This window comes from Gadus chalcogrammus, chromosome 10, assembly GCF_026213295.1.
Source record: "Gadus chalcogrammus isolate NIFS_2021 chromosome 10, NIFS_Gcha_1.0, whole genome shotgun sequence".
NCBI classification, from domain to species: Eukaryota; Metazoa; Chordata; class Actinopteri; order Gadiformes; family Gadidae; genus Gadus; species Gadus chalcogrammus.
The window spans coordinates 15,508,730-15,522,216 of record NC_079421.1 but is presented as its reverse complement, the minus strand read 5'-3'; the positions used below and the strand labels follow the sequence as shown (position 1 = coordinate 15,522,216).

The window sequence follows — 13,487 nt, the reverse complement described above, 5'->3', positions numbered from 1 at the left end:
TGCCCATTGTCTTGATGGCTTATTCCAACGAAGCTTGATTTATAAAGCTTTTAATTTTTTTTGCGCTGTTCGAACCCCAAAAAATAAAACAAGAAAAAGCGTCTTTTTTAAAGCAGTTTGTTTATCCCCATACTTGCTTGGTATTGCGTATCATATTACATCGCCCATAGCGCGCACGTCAACAAAGGGAGGAGGACACGCTGTACTTTCAGTTCAGCATACTGTTGACTGCCTCTTTATGTCTCATTATTGGACACTCTGCCCAGGGAGTCCACTTCTTCCTCTGCACTCTGACCCAGTCACTTAACCCCAAACTGCGGGCCAACAGGGGGCTTGGCAGAGGGATGGTGGGGGGGGGGGGGGGGGGGGGGGCGATGGGAGAGCACAAGGTTAATGCCCCTGAGACAGCACATTAACTCAAAAAATAATGATAGAAGAATTAAGGGTTGACAGGAAGATGATGAATTGTTTCAGTTTCTGTTGGATGCTGGGAGGGAGGGGGTGGGGAGAGGGGGAAGGGGGTGGGGAGAGCGGTGGGGTGAGGTGATTGGACCGTTTTGAGTTAAGGGCAGCCTGCCTCCTCTTCCTCATCCTCCTCTTCTCCTCCTCCTCCTCCTCCTCCTCCTCTTTGGTACTCCTCCAGATTGTCTGTCCCACTCAAATCAAAAGAAGAGGGGGATGACTGATTGAGGCCACAGCTGTTCAGGAATGCAGGAAAAACAAACTGTGCTTCGACGTCGGAGAAACTTCCCTCAAGGGCTGCGGATGAAGAATAAAATAAAATAATGCAAGGAGAGCACAGCCTGTCTTGAGTGAACGTGCCGCGAGACAATGGAATGCAGAAAAAAAAAAAGTGAAAAACAACCGCAGACACTCATCGGTCAAGGGTAAGATAAAAATCGCTATGCACCACCGCTTACACGGACCATGTTCCCCCATCTGCTGTTTGTATTCCAGACCTGCCTCGCTCTGGTGATAGACCTGACACCCATGTGCCACTCCCTGTCACTTTGATCAATATTCACCACTTTTTATTGAATGTGAAAGAAACGAAATACATACAATCATCACAGGCAGCTGTTGCTGTGCCGTAGCGTGTATTATCTGCTGATAAATTGCTTGTTGACGTGATCCGATATTGCGCTACCAGATTTGTTGCCGTGGGTCAGCCCTGGCATTGTTTATCTTCTAATTACTATGACGCCGGCCTTCTGATTGGCAGAGCGTGGAGATAAGCAGCCACCGCCTCAAACCGTGGCCTTGTTTATCCAGCCACCAGACAGGAAAGATGATGGATGAACTGAGTTCATTAACTGATAAATTGAAATGAATTGATATTATCATGAGGCGACGATAGGAGTGCAGGAGGGTGGGATAATAAAGATCACACTCCACCCCTTTAGAGCGGCCACCTACGGACGCACGCCCCCGCACTCATAAATGTCACATGAAATTAATTTGCTGTTTTGTTTTCCAACAAGTGAACAACCCCCCCTCCCCCACGTCTCTAATGAAGATGCAATTGACAGTGGCAGAGAAGCAGACGTCGGCCATTATCAGACGTTGGTTAAACGCACCGGGGATATAGCCAAAGCCCAGCGCGCTGAGGCGTCCGCGGGACACACGCGGGATACAGTTGGCAGGGCCCTGCTGTGGTTGTACTACCCCGTTCTGCCATCCACCTGAACCAGGGAACCGCAGCATCTAGAACCTCCCACGAGAGTTCCTCCAAATGGGCTAGGCTAACAATCCTCTCCCAAGGAATTAGCTGGCACACCACGCAAACTCACACACACACACACACACACAAACACACATACACAGAGCAGTGTCTGGCTCGCTCCCTGGCTTTCTCTGGCTCTCTCTCCCTCTCTTGCACATAACACACACACACACACACACACACACACACACACACACACACACACACACACACACACACACGCACAAACACAACCACACTTACACACACACGCACACACACACACACACACACACACACACACACACACACACACACACACACACACACACACACACACACACACACACACACACTCATGCTCGCACACACTTGATTGTAAGATCCTTCCGGGGACTTACATAATGTCTCCTGGATTTTGTGTGCTTTTGCGATCCAAGCCTTCACAGATGGCCATGTCATTTCCTGTTTAGCCCTGTCTCCCTGTATCGAGTAGGATGTGGGCAACAATTCCTTTCTGAGATGCTCCTTGTGAACATAATTCTGTTCTGAACATTCTCCCCACTCCAAAAGAGGCCTTAACATCAAGTGCTATCTGGGGGCTTTTATATCAGCCAGGAATCTTTCTTCTACAGTCTTGATAAAGATTCAGCCCTCACTGTGGATTTCATCTGTTTACAAATAGCATTGTTATTTCTTAGCCTTTTCTGTTGCCTCTATAAAGGTTGATTGATGTAGCCTTGTAGTACAACCAATCAAAACCTTTCAGTAAAAGTAATGAGGAGCAAAGCATTGCACATCATCATCATCATCATCATAATCATAGTCAAATAGGTACCGTGTCCGGAATTGCAATCCCATATGGCGGTGGCTGGTTGACGGACACAAGCGGTGATGCTTCATCGTGACATGAGGCTGCCCTTGCACTCGCAAGTGATTGGGCTACACACTACCTGGTTGTCAGGCAAACCTGGTTCTCCCCTTTGAATCATACAAACAAAGAACCCTTCAGCCCATCGCAGTCGCACAGAACCCATTCCTCGAGTATTCACAGAGATTTTATTTCGAAGCGAGGCAAGACGAAGAGGGGAAAAACCTCATCTTCTAAAGATGAAATGAACAGAAGTTTACACTGCATACATTAAGAGAGCGAACGTGCTTTCATCACATTTCATTTAATGGGAAATGAGGCCATATTTCGTGCTCTGCAGAAACCGTAACAATAAGCTTAAATGTATGCCAAGACAAGACTATTTGACAGTAAAGAAAGCGAAACCTTAAATTGTGGCTTATCACAAATGTGTCTAAACTGTTTCTGTTTTCATCAAATATGAGCACAGGAGCAAAATAGTAGTCGATTTGAACAGTGGTGGGGTCTCAATGCTTATCAGTAATAAATTGGGTTGGTTCTTTGTAGAATAGCTAGCGAAATGTGTGTAGGATTGGAATTTCATCCATCCTGTAGTTTCTGCTTCACAATGCAAAGGATTGTGGTTTGCATAGTTGAAAAGGCTATGTAAATGCACACACATTTTTCTCCTGATAGAAACTGTCTGCAAACGGTCGGAAAACGAACTGGAATGTGTTTTAGAATGTAAGTAAGCATCACTTGCCAAAAAAACGTGACACCAAAAGATTGGACAACTTTTCCGAGGCCGTCGGCATCAAAGTGTATTCTCTATAGGATTTCAGAGGGAGCACTTGCACGGTAGTTTAGTGACACAGTAAAGTCGGTATGGTCTCCGTTAAAAAGAGCATATATATATACTAGAGTCACTAGCCTACTGGTACTATGATGACATCAAGGGTCTCCTGATGCAACCGTGCCCCTTTCCCCCGCAACCCCATATCCGAGGATAGGCATTTGTGGCCCGCGATCTGATGGCTCTCCCGAGCTGACGCAACCGAACATGAGTGTGAGCTGTGTGTGAGAACGGCCCAGCGTCAGGAATTGTGAAAGATATCCAAATTAGGAAGTTAAACGCTGAGAATGACGAGGCCGCTAAGCCCCAAGGGAACCAAAGGGCTCTGTTGTTTTACACGCCTGTTGAATTCCTGTTTTGTTGTGATCCTCTTTTTTTTTGTTACTTTTATGGGGGCCATTATGCGCCGAAACTAAACGCGGAAATGGTTCCCCCTTCGAATAAATAAATAAATCCAGAAATAAACAGATCGTTTCTGCCGGTCACAGTATTTACTGGAGCAGGGGGGGGGCGGGGGGGGGGGGGGGGGGGGGGGGGGCGGGGGGGGCGGCTGCTATAGCAGCGATCTGTAGGGGGTTGGAACTTGTTTGTTGCTCTGTGTTGTTACCTGCTTTACACACAGCCCGGAGCCCCGAGGCTCCTGTCTCTGCGGGGCCCCCCCAGATTTCTGCAGGCCATCCATCTTGCGGAGGGCGGATCATTATGCAGTGGACAGGCAGCTTTAGGCCACGGGCGGCGAGGGAGAGACTCCACCAGGATGAACTATAGGCTGTAATGCTTCTTTACTGTACCCCCGTGGACCCTCACTGCTCTCTCTCTCACTGTCCCGTTTTCACATTAGAAGCCCGGCCAGAAGAAGCCTGTGAGGAGCCTCCCCCTAATGTGATCTCCAAATCGGGGCCTCTGTATCTCAATGGGATTGTTTGGATTTGTATTATTTGTTGTTTAGAAAAGTATATATTATCAACATTAACTGTCAGAACGATTTTACAACATGGACAAACTCCCTGAAGGCAACGAAGCAAACCCAGATATAGAAACAGATATAGATATTTTTATTTTGACCATGTTACTCCAGTGGGCATGATTTTAAATACATAAATGAAGACTTGGACACAGATCAAACAGGGCATCTGAAGCTGTCTGTACAATGGCATTAGGGTAAGCAGAAAGATTATTAATAACTGTAACTGGTTTTTTTTCGATACAAAGACTGAGAAGTTTTAGCTGTTGGTTATTTTCTTGGCATGGAAAGTATTTCCCCGGGCCTTTTGTTTGGAAAACCTAATGAATTTGTGAACACATTGTCTAATCTCCACAGGAAGCAACAAATAAAAGAATAAACATTTCCCCAAAAATAATAGATTATTCATATCTCGGAATATAATGGCATGATTTTCTCACCCGTTAGGAAACAGACTATTCAAAGTAAACTACAGCAGAGCATTTTCTCTGTAGAGCAACACAGTCATCAGAGAAAATGAAATCTTAAGTGATGGAATGGTCCAGATGATGGTGCTTTGGCAGACGAATAGAGAAAGCAATATTAAACGCGGCAGATACTTAGAGGCAGGGCTTGTTTGAGGGATGACAAAAACTATTGTATGAAAGAGAGAGAGAGTGTGAGTGAGAGAGAGACAGAGGCAGACCGAGAGTCAGAGAGTGAAGAAAGAGAGAAAGAGAAAGGAGTGAGAAACAGGGATGGGTGGGTTTATAGGAAACAGCATGGCCACTGGTAGAAATAGATTTCTCAGTAGCACTGTTTGCACACACACCCACACACCCACACATGCACACACACCCACACACCCAGACACCTGCACTAGAATCCCAGCGGGTGGCACTGTGTAATTTGGCACATCCATTTCCTAGGCTGGGGTTTTTCAGTTGCTGTCGAGGCAGAGCGCCGAGCCCCACAGGGCCGTTCTAGCCAACCCCACCAATGATGTCACTTTCAAACACCATCACTGAATTCCGAAACCCAACTGCATGTGCAAAGTATTTCACCTCGCTCCCTCTCGTTGTATCCCTCACCGTCTCTCTCTCTGCCTCTGTCCCCCTCTCTGTCTCTTTTTCTCCCTCTCTCTCTCGATCTCTCTGCCTCTCTATCTCCCTCTCTCCCCTTCTCTCCTCTCCCTCCCCCTCTCTTTCTCCCCCTTTCTCTCCCTCCCCCCTCTACCTCTCTCTACCTCTCTCTCTGCCTCTCTCCCTCCCCCCTCTCTATCTCTCTCTACCACTCTCTGCCTCTCTCCCTCCCCCCTCTCTATCTCTCTCTACCTCTCTCTACCTCTCTCTCTGCCTCTCTCCCTCCCCCCTCTCTATCTCTCTCTACCTCTCTCTGCCTCTCTCTCTGCCTCTCTCCCTCCCCCCTCTCTATCTCTCTCTACCTCTCTCTGCCTCTCTCTCCCGCATGCACACGCTGCCTTTTTTACTATTCATTATTCCTGTCACAGGAAGTAATTCTTTGCTTGTTTTTTAATCATGAAGCCTGCAGGTTTCCGACGAAAGAGAGTTGACCCCCTTATCTCTAAGATGGTAGGTTGGGGGGGGGGGGGGGGACTGGGGTGGGGTGTGGTGCTTCCACATCCACTATCACCATCGCCATCACTACCACAACCGCCGCATCGACAACATCCCCCCCGCCGCTCCTCGTCGCCCCGTCTCGGTTGGCACTAATTAGGCGTCTCCTCTCTGTGTATACCCCCCCCCCCCCCCCCCTGTCCCCTCAGGCCTCCAGGAATATCTTTGCCGACATCGGTGACATCTGCTCTGCTTCAGAGGAGGAGAGAGATATCGGGAGAGAGGTAGAGAGAGCGAGAGAGAGGACGAGAGAAAGAGAGGGACAGGGAAAGAAAGAGACAGGGAAAGAGAGACAAGGAAAGGGAGAGACAGTAATAGAGGTAAAGAGAGTGAGATAGAGACAGAGACAGCCATAGAGAGGAGGGGAGTTAGAGAGCGATTGAGAGAGAGAGAGCTGAGGGACTGGAGGTGCTGCCTTCCCAGGCTGCTTGCTTTGCCCCTACCTCCATAGCCCCTCCTGTCTTGTTTGTGTGTGTGTGTTGGGGGGGTTGTGCCAGTTGACAGAGACTTGTGGTCACAGATAGAGGTTAGAGTCACTGAAATGCTCAAGCTGCACGAGGGAAGGGGAGGGGGGAGCATGGCGAGATTTGGATGCTTTTTTTAGCACCGGGGTCAGAGCGTGTTCATGACTGCACCATTCCAGCAGCCAAAACAGAGGGAGATTCTGGCGAAATGCACTCTGTGTGTATGTTGTTTTCCTTAGGTTATAGAGCTGACTTGTTGTTTTTACATGACCTTCAGTGAGTAAGAGAAGATAAATAACAGATTTTTTCCCAATGACGAGATGTCTCTCGGTTCAATTCGAGAGAACAGGAACAAAATCGTAGAACCAACATTGGCTCGCTGCAACGATCAAACAGCATCAAAACAAACAAATGAACCAAATCCCCAGTGTTTATTATTGTTATTATTCTCTAAATTAATGTTGTTAAATCTGCCGCTAGTCTACGATTCTGCTCGAGCTGACAAGTAGCTCAGATGACTCAGAGAGGCATGGAACGGAGCAGCACTTACCCTTTAAGAAAACCTAAAAAACCTTCTCTATCTCCGCTCCGTCTCTCTAACTCTCTCTCTTCTATCTGTCTCTTTATTCTCTCTCTCTCTCTTTCTCTCTCTATCTCTCTCTCCGCTCCATCTCTAACTCTCTCTCTTCTATCCGTCTCTTTCTTGGGTCTCTCTCTCTCTCTCTCTCTCTCTCTCTCTCTCTCTCTCTCTCTCTCTCTCTCTCTCTCTCTCTCTCTCTCGCCCTCCCCTCTCTCTGTGTATCTGCTAAGTGTGTCGAGATAAGCGGTGACCTGTCCAGCGCGGCTCTACTTTGCTCTGCTGCTTCTCTGAGCTTTAAAGACACACGATGAATGCCCAAAGAGCAGGGTTTGACATAGGATAAGTGGCCATAGTTCATAAGTAGTGCCCGAGTCAAGCACACTTAAAAAAATACAATACATTAGGGACACACAGGGAAGAGAGCAGGGAACATGAAGCGCATAGAAAACACTTTTGGTGAAAAAAGGCAGCGTTAGAATTAGATTCAACCGTGTCTCCGCTGTCTACAAAAGAATAAGGAATAACACAAGGACGGTTTCATGTGTGAGGCCAATCTTTTGCGCAATCTGCTGTGCCAACGTGGGCCACGGCTATACTGCACAGCAATTGTAGTCAAATGTGGAGTTTCTGTGTTCAGATAGGCCCCGAGCTGTTAGCCTGCTTTACCTCAAAGGGTTTCTCACTGAGCGGCAGTGGGAAGGAGGTCGGATGAAAAGGAAGAGAGTGAGAAGGAGGGAGAGAGAGAGAGAGAGGGAGAGAGAGAGAGGGAGAGAGAGAGAGAGAGAGAGAGAGAGACAGAGAGAGAGAGAGAGAGAGAGAGAGAGAGAGAGAGAGAGAGAGAGAGAGAGAGAGAGAGAGAGAGAGAGAAGGGCTAGGCAGGAAGTCCTGAAGGGAGACTTGTACTTGATAGAGCTCTTTTTCTTTTAACTCAACTTGAAATGGAGAGGAAAGCGAAAAATGGCAGGAAGAGAAGACTTTGATCGAGGGATGACAAAAAGTTTAGTGCGAACTTCTCCATTTTTACAGTTTTAATTTGGCACATGGCACAATCAGCATGTATGCGTCTGGTATACATAAATAAATACTAAATATATTTATACATAAATATACATATAGAGCTTTAACAAAGACACCCAGCAGGGCAAGTGTGGTTATACGGTGTTGGAAGAAACGACAGCACATACAAATAGCCTTAATGTTTATGTTGGTGCTCCACTGTCTGATGGTGAAACTAGCTGTTCTGTTCTGTAATGGGGACAATATCTTCATAGAAGCCCTATATATATATGTATGTATGCCCATATTTATAGATATATATATTCAAAGAAATACAAGTGTGCGCTGATGTAGGTTAATTCAGCGCAAACAGGCCCCCTTTCCCCTGTTCAAGAGGAACTCTTACAAAGTCAATGGAATCATGTCAGTTAGTTCAGTTGAGGCTTCATCTAGTTTTTTTTATTTATTTTACACGTAAAATAATAGATCTATTCCATAATCTTTAAGCAAAAAATTAGACATATATAACCTTTTAAAAATAACAAAAGTGCTATTTCGCAGACAGACGGACGGCCAGGGACGCAGCAGAAACACCACGGTGGGTGAACAGAAGTCAGCGACATGGGGGAGAACCCAGCCCTTCAGCCCTAGCCCCCCCGCACACTAACTACACAACAAAGCAAAACAGGTCAAACCAGGTGCATTGACGCACACACACACACACACACACACACACACACACACATACACACACACACACACACACACATACACATGCATGCACACGACCTCCCATGCACACACACATACATACATACATACATACACACACACTTTCCCCACACGTCACACACACACACACACACACACACACACACACACACACACACACACATACATGCACACACACGCATACATATACACACACACACACACACACACACACTTTCCCCCAACACACACACACACACACTTTCCCCCAACACACACACACACACACACACACACACACACAGACACACACACACACACACACACACACACACACACACACACACACACACACACACACACACACACACACACACACACACACACACACACACGCGCGCGCGCGTGCACACCCACACATAAGTGTATAGTACCCACAAACACACACTCATACAAGCCGATTGCTCTCTCCCTTGCGACTGCAGACAATGACTCCTTCCGTTATCTCCAATTCATAACCACACTTGCAGCCCTGCAAACGGCACACCATTTGCACATGCACCCAATCACCCACCAACACAAACACACACACACACACACACACACACACACACACACACACACACACACACACACACACACACACACACACCCACACAGGTGCTCAGAGCCCCCCCATTTGCACACAAACACACGCTTTGTGAAGATAATATTGGAGCGTAACACATAACTTGGCTGTAAAAGATGCACTTTTTTTTTCTTAACAAAACAATCACAGTAACATAGTTTTTTTTTTTTTATCTCTGTCATGTCATCTCCTGGGCCAGAGTCTGTCTCCAAACACACCGTTTCTAGACGAGCTCAAAAGAAACCAGAAAGGAATAAGACCGAACAAGAGGGGAAGATAAGACCGTTTGTGAGGGCTGTGGAAAGAAAAGGGTTTGGAGATCTCTGTGTCTGCATGTCCTCTGGGTTCAGCACCTTGTCGTTGGTGAGAGAGTCTCGAGTCAACGCTAATCATGGCCAACGTGGAATAGTCTCGGGGGCAGAAAGCAAAACACAAAGAAATACACTGTTGTAAGGCATCGAAACGCAAAGAAAAAGAAAATAAAGCAATTAAAAACATCTTGCGGTTAACGACGTGGAGGCCATTGTTCTAGTGGGAGTCTCCCTTAGGAGGCAGGGATGGGAAATAAAAAGCACTTCTCTTTGTTTTTTGTTATGAATTACAGAAAAGAAAAAAAAAAGAAACGGTTTTGTGTCTTCTCAGTCTTGCTTTTTTAAAAACGCTTTTAAAATGATTATTTAGAAAAGAAAAATTTAAAAAATAAAGAAAGAAAAAACACACTGCAGAAAGATCCCCGTCCCTGTCGAGGGGAATAGGAAAAGCAGTTTGATTTTGGCAGCTCTGCACAACTTGACATCCGCAGAGAGCTCGCGGAGACTTCCCCCATCGTAGTAAAAGTCGAGTCAAATCACTCTACGTTTCTGAAATCCGTCTCCCGCCGCCGTGCTCTCCAAACAACCCCTCCCCCCGCGTCCCGCTCCTCTCCCTGTGATATTTATAAAACACAATCCTCTGCGCCTTTATTATAGTGTCAACCCCCTACGTTCCTCCACGCCTCCCTCCTCCTCCTCCTCCTCCTCCTCCTCCTCCTCCTCCTCCTCCAGCTCCCGCTCCACCCTCCGCCCTTCCGTTTAAAGCTATACGCGCGTGGTGGAGTGGGAGTGGGGGAGGCCCGTGGAGTTGAAGCCGGCCGTGAAGGTGTTGTAGGGGTGCAGGTTGGGCATGCCCACCAGCGAGTTGGGGATCATGGTGATGGTGTTGGGCGTCATCAGGGGGATGTCGTCGGGCGAGCGCCGCAGGGTGAGCGTGTAGTCGGGCAGGGAGGCCAGCCGCAGGGACGCCTCGCTGTTGCCGTTGCCCCCCTGCACCTCGCACTCGTGGTGGCTCTGGTTCATCTGCAGCGACATGATCTCCTCCTCCGGCCCGTGGTGGCCCATGTCGTTGGCCCCGCCGCCCTGCCGCCCCTGGGGGCTGGGCGGCCCGCGGCCAGAGTCCTGCCGCCGCTTGTCCTTGCGGTAGTAGAGCGCGGCGAAGGCCAGCACGTTGAGGAAGAGCAGCGAGGCGCCGACGGCGATGGTGACGCTGAGCTCGGTGGAGTAGTCCCGCGGGTTCTCCACCACCAGGGGGCCGGGCTCCTCGCCCTCCTCGCTCCAGCCGTCCTTGTCCTCGCTGTTGTAGGCCGGCGACATGGGGGGCCGCTTGGTGTTGAAGGGCCAGGCGGTCCGCTTGGTGGACAGGGTGTTCTGGGTGGTCTCGGGCGGCGGCACTTTGGTGGTGGTGGAGGTGTAGTGGAACATGTCGTTGATGTTGTACAGCTCGGGCACCAGGTGCTTCCAGAAGGCCACTTTGGTGGCGCGGTAGTGGTCGCGCACGCGCGGCTTCAGGCCGATGTGCAGGTACAGCTGGTCCTGGGGGCTGTACTTGGACCAGGCCACCTCCTCGAAGCGGTTCGCCTTGGTGTGGATGAACTTGGTGTCCTGGGGCACCGGCTTGTTGGGGTCTCTGGAGAGGAGAACAGGGGGAGAGAGAGGGTTAGAGAGAGAGAGAGAGAGAGAGAGAGAGAGAGAGAGAGAGAGAGAGAGAGGGAGGGTTCACTCCAGGGCTGTTCGTGGCCATTAATGGACAATGAATTTGACGCTAATCAGAGTTTAGGATGCGGAATGAGGCAACTAATTTCATGAAGTGAAGACTTGGAGTGACGAACCGCAAATTACATTTATTACCCCAAATTGGAAGACCAGATATAATAAGAAGAAAGGGATGAATAAACATACGGAACAAATATAGAAAGAAAAGTAATGAATTCAACCCATAGTGGTTTAGCCAGAAGCTGCTCACAGCGTTATTCTCAGAACACAGCTGGGGGCTGCGGCAGTCCCACACAACCTTCCCCGAGCCGTCACAGTGTGTACCGCCGCACATCTGTCCACCGCACCACACCGCACCTTCTCCACACCACCCTGTCTTCAACACACACACACACACGCACACACACACATCCGTCCCTCTCTCTCTAGTTCCAGATGCTCCTAGCTCGAGCCTCGCGCCACGGGGAGAGCCACCCACATCAGGGCGCCGGGGGGGCAGGGCTTCCAGTGTAAACACGTATGAATAAGTGAGGGCCTGCAGGCCCCGAAGGCGCGCATCAGGAAGTGGGCTGGTTTGTTGATAATCCGGCGCTGTTGGAGCCCCCCCACACTGCTAATTGCTCGGGGAAGGCATGCGCCGTTTGCATTAGCTTCCAGTGCGCTGATGCAAGGTGGACAATATTAATCAAGACACTAAAGGGAGCCATGGAGACGCCCCCCCTCCCCCCCCCCCCCTCTGCACACGTTTGTTAGCGTCGGACAGTGTTTGTTTGTGTGGGTGTGGGCGTGCACGTGTTTGTGTTTCTGTGTGCGCGTGTGTGTGTGTGTGTGTGCGTGTGTGTGTGTGTGTGTGTGTGTGCGTGTGTGTGTGCGTGCGTGCATGTGTACATGTGTACATGTGTCTATGTATTTGAAGGGCAGAAGTGAAGTATACGGAAGTCAATACCTGTGTGTATAGGCGCGCACACACACAAACGCAAGAATGCGTGCCAATATGCATAAGAGACTGTAAGACAAACATAAGGTGCACCCACACCAGGCGTCGGGGGCGGGGGTTGCAGTACCGCATCCCCCCTACAGAGTTCAGTGTTTCGCTTGTTTGCCTCCGGTACGTCTGACCCTGGACGGGCCAGCCATTTCAATTACAGTGAGGCTATTGATTTATTGAAGGAATTAACATATAGCAATCTCCTACAATCACACTTCTCCCTGCTGCTTCGCTCCAGCACCGTGCCAGCAGTGCGCACACGCCACAGTGGTCCTGGAGGAACGTGAAATAACTTGAGTCGCCGTGGAAGTGACTTTGTGAAAGCACCGTTACATGGCCTTGAAAAACAGAATGACTGGCCAAGAACCACTATTCTGCTTCAGAGAGAGAGAGAGACAGAGAGAGAGAGGAAGATAGACTGATAGAGAGGGAGACTGATTGTGAGAGAGAGTGAGAGAGAGAGAGAGAGAGAGAGAGAGAGAGAGAGAGAGAGAGAGAGAGAGAGAGAGAGAGAGAGAGAGAGAGAGAGAGAGAGAGAGACTGGGTGTGAGAGTGAGAGACTAAGAGAGAGACAGAGAGAGAGGGGGAGGAAGGCAAGATGGAATCCGGCAAGTCGTTTCTGTAAATGTCATGAAATATCTTTGCAGGTCTCAACGTGGTGATGAAGTGAGCAAAGTTCAGGTTCTTTTGGGGGTCTAGGGACCTGGCAGCGCCGTATGTGTTTGTGTGTGTGTGTGATTGCGTGTGTGCTTCTGTGTGTGTTTCAATGTGTAGATGGTTTGCGGTGTGGGTGGGTGTGGGAATGAATAGGCAGGGTCAAGATACTCCAAACAAAGCCAAAGGAATTAAAAGCCATGCCAGATGAAATCTCTACGCCTCCAACCCCCCCCCCCCCCCACCCCCCCGGCCCTTCTTCTGCTGTCCTTTATTTTTCTTTTTTCAGGTCAATGCTTCTGGGAGAGGTGAGATGACGGGGAAGGGAGGGGGAGGAAGAACATGAGTGTGCGTGTGTAATATTGTGTGTGTTTCTGTGTTTCTGTGTGTGTGCGTGCCTGTGTGTCAGAATAGGTAGGGAGAGGTTAATAGTACCTGAGAGGACTTGGGAGAG

At 48.9% G+C, this 13,487-nt stretch overlaps 1 protein-coding gene across 10 annotated transcripts in view; it reads right to left on the bottom strand.

Annotated features, from left to right (window-relative positions):
- Positions 1-10,440: 10,440 nt before the first annotated feature.
- The window catches only part of nlgn3a (neuroligin 3a), a 107,314-nt gene continuing 104,267 nt past the window's right edge, over positions 10,441-13,487 (bottom strand). For all 10 annotated transcript variants that reach the window (XM_056601020.1, XM_056601017.1, XM_056601016.1 and 7 more), the window contains one exon: positions 10,441-11,305. In XM_056601020.1, the coding sequence (XP_056456995.1) occupies positions 10,441-11,305 (865 nt within the window). The remainder of the gene's footprint in view (positions 11,306-13,487) is intronic.